The 15,233-nt window shown below is 31.9% G+C and overlaps 1 protein-coding gene and 1 long non-coding RNA gene across 10 annotated transcripts in view; both read left to right on the top strand.

Annotated features, from left to right (window-relative positions):
* The window catches only part of LOC136968351 (leucine-rich repeat neuronal protein 2-like), a 35,969-nt gene extending 23,732 nt beyond the window's left edge, over positions 1–12,237 (top strand). For all 9 annotated transcript variants that reach the window (XM_067262357.1, XM_067262358.1, XM_067262353.1 and 6 more), the window contains one exon: positions 10,029–12,237. In XM_067262357.1, coding sequence (XP_067118458.1) covers positions 10,057–11,604 — 1,548 coding nt within the window. In that variant the 5' untranslated portion in view covers positions 10,029–10,056 and the 3' untranslated portion in view covers positions 11,605–12,237. The remainder of the gene's footprint in view (positions 1–10,028) is intronic.
* Positions 12,238–13,495: 1,258 nt separating this feature from the next.
* LOC136968357 (uncharacterized) lies at positions 13,496–14,468 on the top strand. Its single transcript, XR_010879653.1, has 2 exons — positions 13,496–14,172; positions 14,259–14,468. It is a non-coding gene; the product is annotated as an uncharacterized lncRNA (long non-coding RNA).
* The last annotated feature ends 765 nt before the right edge of the window (positions 14,469–15,233 follow it).

The raw sequence follows: 15,233 nt of genomic DNA, 5'->3' as shown, positions 1-15,233 counted from the left end.
TGTTTAAAACGATTTTTGCACGGCGAAGTAATAAGTTTCGGTGTCGTAACCGATTTGGTTTCGCAGGTGACAGAATTTTCCAATGTTTTTGCCATTATCTAAATGAATTCCTACTCCACGTCATCAAATTTTACGTCGTAAAAATTGCCATGAAAAGCAACAAACATCGTTACGTCACGAAAATTTGCCCCTACGACGTAACGTATTCTGTTGTTTGTTTCGTAACGGCCGTAGGAGAAAAAAAAAATGCATTGTTACGGAATCAACAGAAATTCACTTTCACTAAAGAATAGTGTTGCTTTCGTAACAAACAAGTTATTGTTTCGAAATATAACAAAAAAAACATTGTTATTATTGTTACGACATCAATACTATCGTAGTTCTGAAGCAACAAATTTGTTGTTATAAAAAAACAATTTGTTAGAAGAAACAAAAAACGCTGTTATTTTATTTAAAAAATCTATTGTTACGAAGCAATAAATATTATTAAATCAAAGAAAGTCATTAATACGTCATATAAGATATTATTGCGTCACAAAAATGCATTGTTACGAAATGATAAATATTGTTATTTCTTAACAATCAATTTTATGACGTAATAGAAGTATTTGTCATTTTCTTAAGAATGGATATTATTAAGTCATCTCAACTAATTATTGAGTAAAGACATTGTTTGTATTATCGAAATTCATTGTTACTGAGCTTATATTGTTTGTATCAACGAAATTTATTGTTGTATCACAATGAATATTTTAGAGTAGGAAATTCATTAATGAGAATCTGTAATGCCAATGATACTTATTACTCCGAACGACAGCTAATATTGTTACGTCACTGAAACTTATTATTACATGGCAATCATTATTACGTCACCGAATGTCGTATTGTATTGTTTAATCAAACTACACATAAACATCAAACTATTACGGAATAATATTTGATGACGCAATAATATTTGATGACGTAAGAATGGCCAAAATCAAGTTTTTATTAAAGTCATTCTTTTAAACGAATTTTCATTATTTCAACCGCAATTTCGATTAGAAAAATAAAAGAAAAAGGGAAAGAAAAGTAATCTAATCCATATTGATTGGATCTAAATGATTAAATTTCACGAAAAACTAAAGATATAATTAAGTCAGTAAATTACTATTTACGTCTCTTAAGTAATCAGTATTAGAGCTGTTTTAATGTAAAGATATTTAAAAAACAAAATATCCCTTTCCATCTCCTATGTCCATCTATTAACCAAAATAGTAAACGAAATGAATAAAAATTATGCGAAAAAATTAATAATAAAATATTTTGCAAGGTTTATAATATATTTCCATACTCTTGCATGAAACATAGGAGCGATCGATTTGGATAAACGTTCGATATTTAGTAACTTTAGCCTGGTCCTCTTTTGTCAAATGAACATCAATTAGATTGTAATTGCCCTTAATTGTGTAGTGGTAAAGAACAAAGGTTTGATTATAGTAAATAACACATTTAGAATTTCCAAACGTAGAACACAAGCCAAAGACAAAAGTCGATTTATTATAATTAAAGGTATCAGCTACGTCGATCGATACTTATTGATGTCGATAGGGGGAAGAGGGAGGGAGAAGGGAAAAAGTACTGCAGCTTCGTTAGCGCCCTCTGTGGGAACTATCTCTAATCTCCACGCTTTTCTTCTTCGCCTTTACTATATATATATTTTTTGTTTTTTCCCTTCTTCGTTCCCAACATGTAAGTCCAAAGACTTAGAAGTAAATCCGTAGAGACGGGCTGACAACTAGCAATTCCTGTTTCTCATTAATCTCTTTCGTCACGTCCATAGCTTAAGCCCGGTTCGAAATGTTGTGTCCTTGCTTTCTCTCGGCGATAATCATGCGAACAACGCCATTGATCCTTGCAACATAACTACTTGTCAAACATAATAACATTGTGTTACTAAGAAATTGCTCTACTAACAATATTACTTTCTCTTTAAGTAATGGAAATTGGAATACGGTAAAAGTTATTAATGGTATCTGAGATACGACGTCCTCACTCTTAAAAAAAGAGAGATATTTAAATTATATAAAACGAATTTGAATGCATTTTAGTAAAGATTTCGGTCCACTTAAATTGTGTTTTTCCTATTGCATTCCTTAAAGAGAAAATCGTCGTTGAAACTCTCTAAATTAAATTTTTCTTTTCCACTGAACATTATGACATAAATACGTTTCGAATTTTGTTTTTTTTTTTTCTTTTACATATTAACGATTAGTAATCGCTTTTAATTATACGATTTTTGCTCGAATGTTTTTAAATTTATATCAAATCTTTATAAAATTTCTAGCTTTTCTTTTTAAATTGAATTTTTTAAATCTTAAAACAGCTCAATTTAAATGTACTTAAACAGAGAATTTACCGTAATTATTTACGGTAAATTTATACCTAAATTTTAAATAAATACGGTAAATACGGCTGTAAGATATACGGAGCTATTTTCAGATTTAAAAAAATTCAATATACCGTAAATAATTATGGTAAATTCTCTAATAAATATCTAGATTCAATAAAAAATTTCTTCTGTTTAGATATTTAAAATTCGTTAAAATTTTAATATTATTCGTGTAGAATTTAAACTTTAATCGAAGAAAATCTGCTGGAAATTTATATAATTTTTTAAAATATTATTTTACGACATGTAAGCGTTAAAATTTACGCTTCTTTACTTCCTGTAAAGCTATAATTCATCGACAAATCCTTTCTAACTTGCAATTGACCATTTTCGTGGATTCCAAATCTTCATAAGACTTTTATTAACCATCATCTATTACTTACAGTATTTTTATCTTCTGGATGCATTATTTATTTATCGTTTCGTGTACAATTCCTATCAAGACAAATTTATTATTTTTATCTTATTTACTATAGTATAAATGACTAGACAATATTACGCGATTTTTCTCTGTTTTATGGGTACATTCACTTTACCATTTATACAATAAATTCATTTGATATTTTATTATATAAAATTATTTAGAGAGGAAAGGAGAGTAAAAATTGATACACATTTTGATAATGGCGAAAATACACGCACGTATATATATATATATATACATTAGTCAATTTTATGTATGGACATTTCTATTGGCAATAGTAAAATTTTCTAAATTAGATGGCATTTGTAATATTTTCCTGATTTATTCGCCATTATCCTATTTCAACTATTAAGTTAAAGAGAGCAAGTCCTGCAGATCACAAAATCAATGCTTTAGATACCAGGAAACATCCGAAATTTACATGTAACCATCATCACACGGGCTTGATCCATGTAACCATAAACCTTATAGTAAATGATTGTATCATAGAACGTCAGTGAAAAGAAAATATCCCAATTCCCAGATAAAAATTCCAACACAAATAAGTGATAATATGCCGACTATTCTCTAGATTTATTTTTGGAACATCGAATACATTGCTAAAGTTCGTTCAACCGTTGATGATCCTAGAAATAAACAAATTACTCTCTGGACTATTTTCTTTGTTCTTTTATTGTCTATCCTTCACCTTCTGACGTCACCATTTACGTCAAAAGTGAATGACATCCGTTTGCCCGGAACGAGTTGGGACTTTTGCCAAAATTCTCTTCCTCGTGTTCTATAGCAATGACATCTTTTCGTCTCCTTCTACACCTTCTGTCTAATTCAGATGCTTCTATATTGAGATGCCGTATAACGGATAAGCACCAGTGACCAGGGGATAATTTCTCATCAATGGATATATCTATTTGTTCTATTTTCACCTAAAAGCGTTACATTAGTAAGTAGTTTAAGCTATAATATTCAAATTAAACTTCTATTTTTCACTCTCTCTCTCTTTCTCGCTCTCTCGCTCTCCGTCTGTCTTCTAAATCCGATCCGGCAGCATCCGCTTCTTAAATAGAATTGTCTTATTTAAAGCTTACATTACTACTAGATTACGAATCAAAATTAATATTTTGTTCAGTATTTCGTCAATCGATCGAGATACGGCCATTTTGTAAGTCCTTGACCCTATTAAAACGCTCTCTCCCTGTTTAAATTGATAACTTAATTTAGCTTAGATGCCAGAGGATAAATCAGTTACCATTTAAGCAGCTCCAAAATTAAGTAAAACTCTTTGTTTGGCACATTAGAGAGGATTAAAATGAATGAATGTCCGTCTATAAGATAATATAAAACCAAGTCATCTACCGATACTTCCTTGTTTTGATGCCCGTGGATAGAGACGAGAAGAATAAGTTAACAATCCTTTCTATCTTGCAAGCAATTAACTTTGCGTTAAACTTGTTACCATGACGACGGCAACCATGTTTTTCACTTTAATTACGGTGCCATGTATGAACATTTTTCAAAGGTTGTTTTCATAAGGGCAATTATTAGGCGAGGACAGACAACAAACGGGAGACTTGTATCTAGTCATTAATCTTGTTGGTATGCCCATACGATCATTGAACATACTTATTCCATCAAGTTATTCTCAGGACAGAAAAAAATACGATTAATGAATGAATTAGATTCATAATACAGAAAACTTGATAACAATTGCAAGAAAAAAAATAGGATTGAAATTTATGAACCATCTACCCAGGTGTGATGTTACATACGCCTTAAAAACGATGAAAGAATCTTGAAAAATTAGAAAAAAAATTGAAATAAGTAAGTAAATGAATCTCTTCTTTACTAAAATTAATATTAAAAAAGGTAGTTACAATTTTGAATTGTGTTGCTGCAATAGGATAAGCCTCTCTACGTGATTTGCAAGTAAAAATTTCTCGTCGAACAAAAAAAAATATATGTTTATATAATTAAATCCGTTAAATCAAACTTTCTGGAATACTTTTTTTGTATTCACTTCTATTTTATGTATTATAACAAATAGAGAAAAAAAAAGATGGTAAGATTGTGATCTGTTTAATAACATACATCACTTAGGATTAACGATGGTTACAAGACAATAATTCAAATTAAAAAACAGTACTTTCTCTCGATAATTACTTTTGTTAAGTTAAAAATGGCTTTTCTATCGCTTTTTTTTTCTCTGCGTAAAGATTATATATAATGTAGGGTAAGTGGGTGTTTAAGCCATTTAGATTAGTTCTATCCATCATTCATTAGCATCATGTTGTACATTAATGGGATCTTTGCGAGATTTATGAAGAATGGGATAAATATATACTCCATTTGTCGTAAAGACAATTTATTATTGGCATTACGTTATGTAATTGCAAGCGAAATATATTTGTCAAAATTCGAAAAATATATTTGTAGAGATTTCTCTTGCAACTTAGTTTCGTTTAGAAAAGGGGCGTGCGTATTATATAAAGGTATACAGAAAGATACATCAGCAATCTTATCATATTATTCAAAGATTTACTTCTTTTCATTTCCTTTCCTTTTGCTTTTTTTTTCATTTATTTTCGTCCGTTTCGGATCTATTGTTGTCTTCTGATTCAAACCAAAATGAATGCTCGACATAACGGCGCAAAGAAAAGGAAACAAAATAAAGAATAAGCAACAAAAAAAAAAGGCAGATGTGTTCGCATTTCCTGCAGGCTTGTGAACATAGTAATCAGTAGAGTGTTGGAAAAAACATCTTTGCTGTTGAAACTAAACATACATCTTCAGGCGTTCAAATATTTTATGGGATTTCTCTATCTAACTGATCGCAAAATTTCCTTTTAACTATAATTTTTTTACATTTTTTTTTCTCGAGTCATTTAAGAAATGGTGATTTTTATTCATGATCAAATGAATTAAATGCTCGTCGTAATTTTTTTTAAATATTATTTTCTTCTTTTTTCTGTAAACTTTCGGAACTTCAAAAGCATTTAATACGGTTTTAAAAAAAATATACTTCCCTTTTTTGTTGGTTTTTTTAGAATCTTTGATTGAATAAATATTTTCAGAAAGTTATTTTTTAAAGTTATTACTATGAAGTGTATATTTGCCGATTTTTATTAATGTTTTAAATATATGTATATATATATATTTTTTTTTCCTGATTTTTTTATTACGAAAAAGCTAACAAGTTGTTCGACACTTAATTAAATTAAAGAGAATTAACAAAAGTATTGTCTGGAAGATGTTATGTGGAAAAATTCCCTTCGTCCCCTGTATTCCCTCACTAGCTCAATTTATATCCAGGAGGGATGGGAGTGGTCACATGACGAAGGACACGCCTCGTCTGTCTCCGGGCATTTTTCTTTTTTTTCTTTTTTCCTCTGTGTGTAGTGCAGTAAAGTGCAGCTCAGCAAGTTTGTCTCCGAATCGACCCACCGCAACTTGCCACCTGGCGTCCGAAAATGGAAATTAGCAGGCCAACACTCGGGATGTATCCATTGATTGTTGGCAGCTACAAATGAAATAGTTCACTGTATAATTAGGCAAGTGGGGGCTTGTAAAGTGCGACATGTTTCCCGAATGGTATTAATAAGATTTTCTTCATGCTACTCTTGTTATCGATTACGATAGGTATAGGTATAGAGAAGGAGAAAACTTTAATAACGCAGATGTTTCCGATGTAATATATATATAAATATCCCAGCACCGATATAGGATTGTCAATATTTTATCCGAGATAATTCGGAGGTTTGCCAGATATTACAAGTTAAGCAGAAACACAAAACCGCTTTTACTTTTGCTCGAATAACTTTTAGAAACCATCCAACAAATTTAAAAAACGAAAAAACACGTACATTCTTCTAGCTTTTCTATGCCAAAGTTTGCTATCTAATCTATATCTTTAAGCAACACAAATTACCTATACTTAACGAGCATCAGAGAAAACATCAAAGGCATCACCCAAATAATAGTTTTGAATCGAAACCAAGTAATGATCGGTTACGTTTCTTTTTGTAACAAGGCTAATAAGACTGTTTATAGGAAAAAATCTGGTTATTAATTTGCAGCCAAATGCACCCGTTTGCAAGGCAAAGATAAGATGGAAACGGTGGAGCTAATTAGGATTCAGTGCACACTCACCATATTTACGATCACATTGGTCCAGTGTCATATTCAACCTCGATTAAAGTACTGCATTTCTCCCTCTCACATCTGTCGGGGACATAAACGCTATCCTATAATAAAGGCAAGTATTGAATCTATAGAAGGGCTAATCTCTGGAGCAATGTCATTTTCTACCTTAATCCCGCTTCTGAGTAAAGTTCCAGCATCTTCCACACAATACCAATTTTACCATTAACGATTATATAAATGATACAGAACCGTATCCGAAAAGAGAATCATTTATCATTTTATTTTTGCTTTTGATTTATATTGTAAATACATATTTTTTTCTTATATGAGATTTTAATAAACATGACATAGCGTAATAATGATTGCTGCATATAATTAACCTCTCTTGGCACAAGTATTCTCTGAGGGTAAGTAGTTCTCTACTCCAGAGAGATTAGTGAGTGAATGAATATTGATGGGATAAATCCGTCGTGTGTTTGGGAGTTTGCTAAGTGAACTCGTAACCTACTATTCGTATTGCAATTACCGAAGACAATTAAGCTTAACTTCTCTTGTTTGACACGAATGTTCAATTCCTATTGGTAAATTACAAGATAGGATTTGATAACACGTATTGAGATATGTCAAACATCAATTTGCTTGTATGTACACGTTTGAAATGCTATTTTAATTATGATTTTAGCCCATAGTAAGCTTTATAAAATATATATTTTGTAGTATATAATATTTTAAGAAAGTAAAGAAAAAAAATTTGATTATTTTCTTAACTTGATGTCAAAGAAGCTAATGATTTTTTCCCTCCTTATTTTGGAATTTGCACTAAGAACAATCTTTTGTATGAATCCAATTAACGCATGCGACATTTAGATAATAGGCGATCTGGAATGCAGAATTCATGAAGCGAATGTTAAGAAGGTGCCGATTAAAGTGTTTTTCACAGCCACTTCTCGTACAAACTATGTTCTGTGGTATTCTGGATTAATTTGAACGTGAAGTAGTAGCAATTAACCTCTAGGAAATGTCTTACTACAACATTTATGTTCGAAACATTTTTAAAAGCAAAATTTCACGTCTTGGTGACTCTTAACGCAAATATACTCATATTTTAAGTTTTAGAAAACTTCGAAATTTATATTTTTTGATAGAATAAAGGCAAAATATAATTAAATCTAATCATAAAGTGATATCTAGATTAATACAAGGGAGAGAACACTTATTGTTCTAGCGCCCGGAGCTACAAATCATGAAGAGCTTAGCTAGAGTACAGTCTTCTTATATAGGAAACATTATCTGGTTACACATAGTCTAAATATTTCCTGTCCAAGCGGTTATTATTTATAAGATATTGCCAACAGCAGGTTAATATGAAGGAAGGTTATTCGACTTGTCCTGTTTAATACACTATTGCCTGCTGACATCTCGAGAATGATTTAACTGGTGCTACATTTAAGACAGCTGAATTAGAGTTATAAATAAGCTAAGTTTTCTGCCTATCGAAATTCTTTAAAATCTACCAAGCGAGAGTAGAATTTATAAGAAAATTGTAATTTAGTAATTTAGAGGTGACATTATTTATTAACTCATTCCCTCGAGTTAAACTAAACGGATGTAACATAAGCAAAAATTACATGTAGCTTAAATGTTTTCATTTAGTTTCAGAGAATTCAAACGTATTATAATTTAATTAACATTAAAAAAGTTACTGAAAGTATTGACAAAGAAATGCCAGTGTAAGTATTTACATGGGTAATATTTTTGTTCTTACAACATGGTGCACTAAAGCTTCTTGTACTGTACTGTACAGTACGTGCTTTCAATATTTAGAGTGGATGGTTCCTGTCCAAATTACCCTCACAATAGATGCCCGATACGACAGTGAAGGACTCTCTGAGTCACTGATCCAATACTTTTGGGAATTTATCGAAACGCTCGAAGATTGCTCCACATGTTCTCTTCATATGTAGATATAGAGAAAGCTGACGTAAGGTGGAGGAGAGAGAAAAGAAGGAAAAAAAATCAAATAGAATTTTGGAACTTAGAAGGTTTAAATAAAAAATTATTGTCCGGAAGTTTTTTAAATCGTAAAATGTATCTATAGTTGAAAAGATACAATCGATATAATGTGATCACTCGAAAATGTTCTATGTGTCTTCCATTATCAATGTCCGTTGGTAAATGGATAGAAAACCATAAGAAACGACAAACAAGATTAGGAATGGGTGGGATTTCAGCTTAGGGTAGATAATCGAGCAGTCGGGGACGTTGAATGACAAATGACTCTAAGGAGGAGATCCATTGGTCGTTCAGGTAACGCAGTAAAATGAGTTGTAGATATTGCCATCAATTTTATGGAATATACTCCTCTTAAAATCGACTTTCTCAAAATTGTACAAGTTTCTTTTTTTCTTTAATTATAAAGTATATTTATTCTGATATCTAAAAATATTATTTTAATAAAAAACTTTTCGAGGAGTGAGTATCACTGACATCGGTAGAGGTACTGTGATATTAATGTTTGTTTTAATTCCTTCCGAAGAGGTTTAAATTTCTCCAGAGGAAAAAGTGTAAAAGTGATTTATGAGTGTTTACCGAAATTGAAAAAAGTATTTTTTCGATTGGAACGAATTTTTTTCCTCGTTAATTGAAGGTGTAGTAATAAAAATCAGCGAGAAATCTTCTGTAAATGTCAGAAGATAAGAAATATTTTCTGTAACTAATATTGTCGTAAGAGTCGTAATAGTTTATTGTTCGAAATATTGACATATTGATAGGAAATCCCGACAAGTATCTCGCAAGAAACGACACGAATATGAAGAAAAATCAAAACAAACAGAAAATATGACGTCGAAATGGTTCCTAACGACTATTTTACTCTCGTCCGCGTCCTATCCATCACCATGCTGCGTCAACTTCATATGTTGCTTGTCAACGCTTAAGATTTATATATATTATTTTCTTTAGTGTTATTTTATTATTAACCTAGTGTTTGACGTACTTTATTGGACTTGTCTACTTTAATTTTTTGTTTTTCGGCAGGTAAAACTGCGGGATTCTTTACAACGCCATGTTAATCGCCAATGGAAACCCGCAAAAGATCGCCATCTTGTGTGTGTTCGTTTGCTGGACGACTGCAGTTCGGGTGTTCGGTCCTTGTCCTTTTCGATGCATCTGCGACGACGTCGAATTGGCTGTCAGGTGTGATAATGCCGGTCTCGACGTCGTTCCCATCACTCTCAATCCGGGTCTCCGAGAACTGTATCTTGGAAACAACAGGATCAAGAGTATAATGTCCTCCTTTTCTGTTTACAATGACTTAGAGTATTTAGATATGTCAAAGAATCAATTGGTGTCTCTTGGAAAAAACAATTTCGAAATCCAGAGGCGCCTTCGTATTTTGCACCTAAACGACAACATGGTCTCTTCATTGAACAATCATACTTTTCGGGGTTTAATATCTCTCCAAGTTCTTCGACTGGATAAGAATTTCCTCTTAGAAATTACGGCTAATGTGTTTCAAAGTCTTTCATCCTTGGAGATACTCGATTTATCTCAAAACAGAATATCTAATTTGGCTCCTGCAGCTTTCAGTGGACTATATCAATTAAAGAAATTATTACTAAGGGACAACAAACTGATGCAAATACCAACAGCTTCCTTCCAGAGAATCCTAGGATTGCAGTTTCTCAATTTAGGATTAAATTCCTTTCAAGCTATTCCCGGTAACGCCTTCTTTCCTCTCGTAAGCTTGAGAACTTTAGTTTTAGATGGTTGTGGAATTCAAATGGTACAGCAAGGGGCCTTTAAAAGGTTAGATAATTTACTTACATTGCACCTGGAAGATAATGAGCTCTTCTCTGTGCCTGTGGATGCTTTGGGTGACATTGGGCGCTTAGAGGAACTCCATATAGGACAAAATAGGATGACACATTTTAAAGCTCTATCTTTTCAAGGATTGACATCTCTGCGAATTTTAGTTGCCAATGGATGTCACGAACTCGAAAGGATAGAAAAAGGTGCATTCGAAGATAACACACGATTAGAAAAAGTTGTTATTAATCACAATCCGAGTCTAGTATACGTGGATCCCAATGCATTCTCCCATTTGAATCATCTTCGATACGTCAGCCTAAGAGGTAATGCTTTCTACACAATACCGGAAGACCTTTTACCTTGGGAGAAATTGGAATATTTCGATTTGAGAGACAACCCACTGACATGTAACTGTAGTTTGCTATGGTTATGGAGTATGTTACGATCGAAGAATTTTTCTTCGGAGTCTCCTGGAGATACGACGCGTGTTTTGTGTGTAAGTCCGCCTCACCTTAGAGGAAGACCATTGTCCGAATCCAGAATGGAAGACCTAGATTGTTATCAGAACACGAGAAGGCAAATAGTGACAGGTACGGTGGCCGCCGCGGGAATTCTAATATTAGCTACAATAACTTTGGGATTGTGGCATCGCCAGAAAATAGCTAGAGCTTTAGAAAAGAAGTGGAAACAGGACCAACAGGAAACGCAATATCAAAGATCCGAAACGCCAGAAAATCGATATGGACCAATGACACGAGTTGTTCGTCCAACTCCGAAAATATCACCGATAACTGAACTATAGCACGTCCACCTGGGATATGCAACTTCCTTCGCGATTATAAAAAAGAGATTATTTATAGAAAAGTTGTATTTGACGTTTGTCAAGATGATCCTGAATTGATATCACGCTGCTTCTTCCTAGTATCTGCTCAGCGATGCAATATTGTATCAAAAAATTAATGATGATTAATTCCATCAAAGTAATTCCCTTTATCAACTTTTCCAAATCCTTTTCCTCTTCCTGAAAATTTTCCTAAACATTCCCATATATTTTTACTTTATAGCAATAACTTGTGTCCTATCTTATTTATTATCCTATATTCACTTTCCAAATAAAGATATATTTATTGTACTATAATTCTGTAAATATTAATTTAATTATTTTAATTTCCAAAATAAGATAGGACACTAAGTGATATAGTTAAAAAAACCTTCCTACCTCTTATACCTGTTACCTAATGTTTGAAATCAAATTTGTGTATATTTCTTGCCCACTTGTCTTCAAATTCTCTTCCCTCATCTATCAAAAGATGGAACAGTAATTTATAGGAAAAAAATGATACAAAACAAAATAGTGAAGTATATGCAATACATTGATTTGTGAACGATTTGGGTAATTATTAAATTTTAATAAAATGGCCCAAATAAATTTTAAGTTTCTTTGTTTTATTCATTTGATATATTTGCAATTATTTAAATTATATTAAGATTTAAAGCGAAATTACGAATTATTAACACTCCGATGACGGCGTACAGTTATAGTACGGGCTTAACAAATTATTTAATAAATATTAATGTATTTCCATAAATGTATATTTCGTTTACGAAAACAATATATTTTAAAATAATAAACTTCAACAGTTATACGAAAATATATTTAATTTAAATTTTCAAATTCAAAATTAACGGTCAATTTACAACGGTCTCGAAACTGATTGGATAATTTAAACGATTTAAAATTAACGTTTATTTTATTAAAATTATTTACTTTATCTTTTATAAAAATACATAATTTATAATTTATTTGGTATTAAAATAATATACATTTTCTCAGTTCGGATATCATATTTTAAACAAGATAAGCTTTAATATTTGAGTGTAAAACTGAAAATATAGACTACGTTCATAAATAAAATTCGAATCGATCATTATAAAAAATTATAGGGATATAAATAACCGGAGCATCAACGAACACTAAGGATAATAGAATTAAAGTATTCGAACTCAATTTTTTAGGATCGTCGACGGAATAGACCCTCCTGTCGCTTTCTGCATGCAAGTTTAATGTTTGTAGATAGACTTTATTTTATTAATATCAAGTTGGCTTTTTCACACATAACACACATTAAACGAGTGAATAGACATCGGTATATATTAAAAGTGACATCATTCAATTCCAGAAACAATGAAAGATCTCTATAATATCCTTCGACATGCTTGCCAGATGTCGCATTAATCAGCAGGCAAGAGAAGAGAACATGGTGTATTGTGTGGACAAATGACAATTTAATTTCTGTCACAATCGATAGAACGAAAGGTTTATAATTCCCACAGACGTTATAATACAGATATTGTTTGCTTTAGAAGGTTATTACGGCATATCTCCATTTATTATTTACATATTAAGTTCAAGTCAAGCAATTATCAAAATAATTACTTTAACAAGTTCTCGAGATATTTACCAGTATTTATTTGATTTATAAAATGGGATCAGCGCGAAAGCAGACTGATAGATGAAACACATGGGATCTTAGCTATGGACCTAAAGGGCTATTTGGTTAGCCACAAAACCCAGAAGGCTTACTCAACAATATTTTTAACCACTAATAGTCACAATAACATATTAAAAGAATTGCCTCCTATTTAACCATTAATAAACACGTATATCGCTAAAAGCAAAGAATTATAAGTTCTTTAAGCTATTCATATGATGTTTTTTTCTCCTTTTTTAAATCGTTATTAATTAATTTAGATATAATTTACATTAAAACTTTGGTAAAAGTAAGTTTCGTAATATTTATCGTTGTAGAGTACACGACTACGACCTTTGGGATGATCCTAGTTGCCATAAAGAGACTGCTTTCTGTACTTAAGTACAATAGAAGGCGTTAGATTCTCAGTTCGGAAATTTCAACTTGAGAGCTTTAACGACCTCATATACAATCCACAATAATCATTCTGAAGCCCGTGCAAGCAGAAAATCTTACATAGTTGGATAAAATTCATTAGGAGTTCTACCCTACAGCGTTATTCTTCAAAATTCTCGATTAATAGAGGAACTTGTTAAGATTTGAACTAATTTAAAATTTTAATATTATTTTAGCAACGTAATTGCACATAAGATGCTTTAATTTTTTTAAAAATCCTGTTTGAATTGAAAATATTTTGGTTCTGATTCGCTAATGTTCTTTTCTTTTTAGAATAAATTATTCAAATAACGACTGAAGAGAAGTTATTTTATTTAAAGATGATTACCAAAAAATGTATTTTAAACAGAACATATTTCATTTGGGCAAAACACTTTATCATTTTGAAACAGAATTTATATATTAGAGCAAGATATAAGCTACACACGTTTACACATAAAAAGGTGATAACAATGAATACTACTCAATTTAGTTAAAAAGAAATTTCAGCTTTTTTTAAAAATTCTTTCTAAATTTTCTGTTCAAACAGAGACAAGGCGATGAGAAATGAAGGCTAAAGACCATTCTTCTTCTTGAATGTGAAAAATGAGGAGAACAGATTTTGCCAGAAGAGAACAACGTCAGGGGATACAGGACGAAATCCATAGTCGACAAATTTTTACTTGAACAAATATTTGCAACCTCCAGACTGTATTTTAACAATGAAAAGAATGAAATTAAAGTAGAAAAAAGATTGAAATTTCTATTTATATGGAGTTACGAAATATCACATCTCCTATATAAAAATATATTTGAACAGAAACTACGTTGTGACAAGTAAACATTTATAGAGCGGATCCGTGTCAATTAATTCAAGCTTAAAACCATTTATTCGCTACCTATAACATAAATTAGATTGGTAAATATATATATGGTAATGAATTTTTTCTTCTATCTTCTTTCTCTAGCAGACCAGTTGCTGCATCCAATACAATCGATGAAACATACTTTCACCTAGTCCACATTATGCAAGATAAAAAGAAAAATACAAATTTTATCACGAGGAAATAAGAAAAAGTTCAGGATGCGTGCTCTATCGAACAAGGAAGCGTCAATTTCTCCCTCTTTTTCACGCTCCGCATCCCGTGAGTCTCCCATTCTTGCTTCCATTGTTATCAGTGTTGACGTAATAAAGGTGAACGAATCAATGCTTCTCTATTGTTCTACTTTTCCTTCCGGCCTCAGCATCCCTCCTTCTGTCCTCTACCGGAGGAGAACGCTGATAAGCGCTATCCCTTTTTTTCCTTCTTCTTCTTTTCTCGCTCTCGGTCCTCCCGGAGTTGAGTGTTGCACAATCAATCCTCGTCCTTAGAGACTGCAGAACTCTGTCCCAATTAATCGAGTCTTTTGTATTGTTTTCCATCCATTTCGATAGAGGTCGTTAGAAGGTGGGGTCCTACACCCAAATGTAGATACATGCTGATATGTCTTCTCCTCAGTCTATTGTCAGTTGACAGAAGAGGTC

Source organism: Centruroides vittatus, unplaced genomic scaffold, assembly GCF_030686945.1.
Source record: "Centruroides vittatus isolate TY-2023 unplaced genomic scaffold, ASM3068694v2 contig_1450, whole genome shotgun sequence".
Classification (NCBI taxonomy): Eukaryota; Metazoa; Arthropoda; class Arachnida; order Scorpiones; family Buthidae; genus Centruroides; species Centruroides vittatus.
This window is presented reverse-complemented; position numbering and strand designations above follow the sequence as displayed.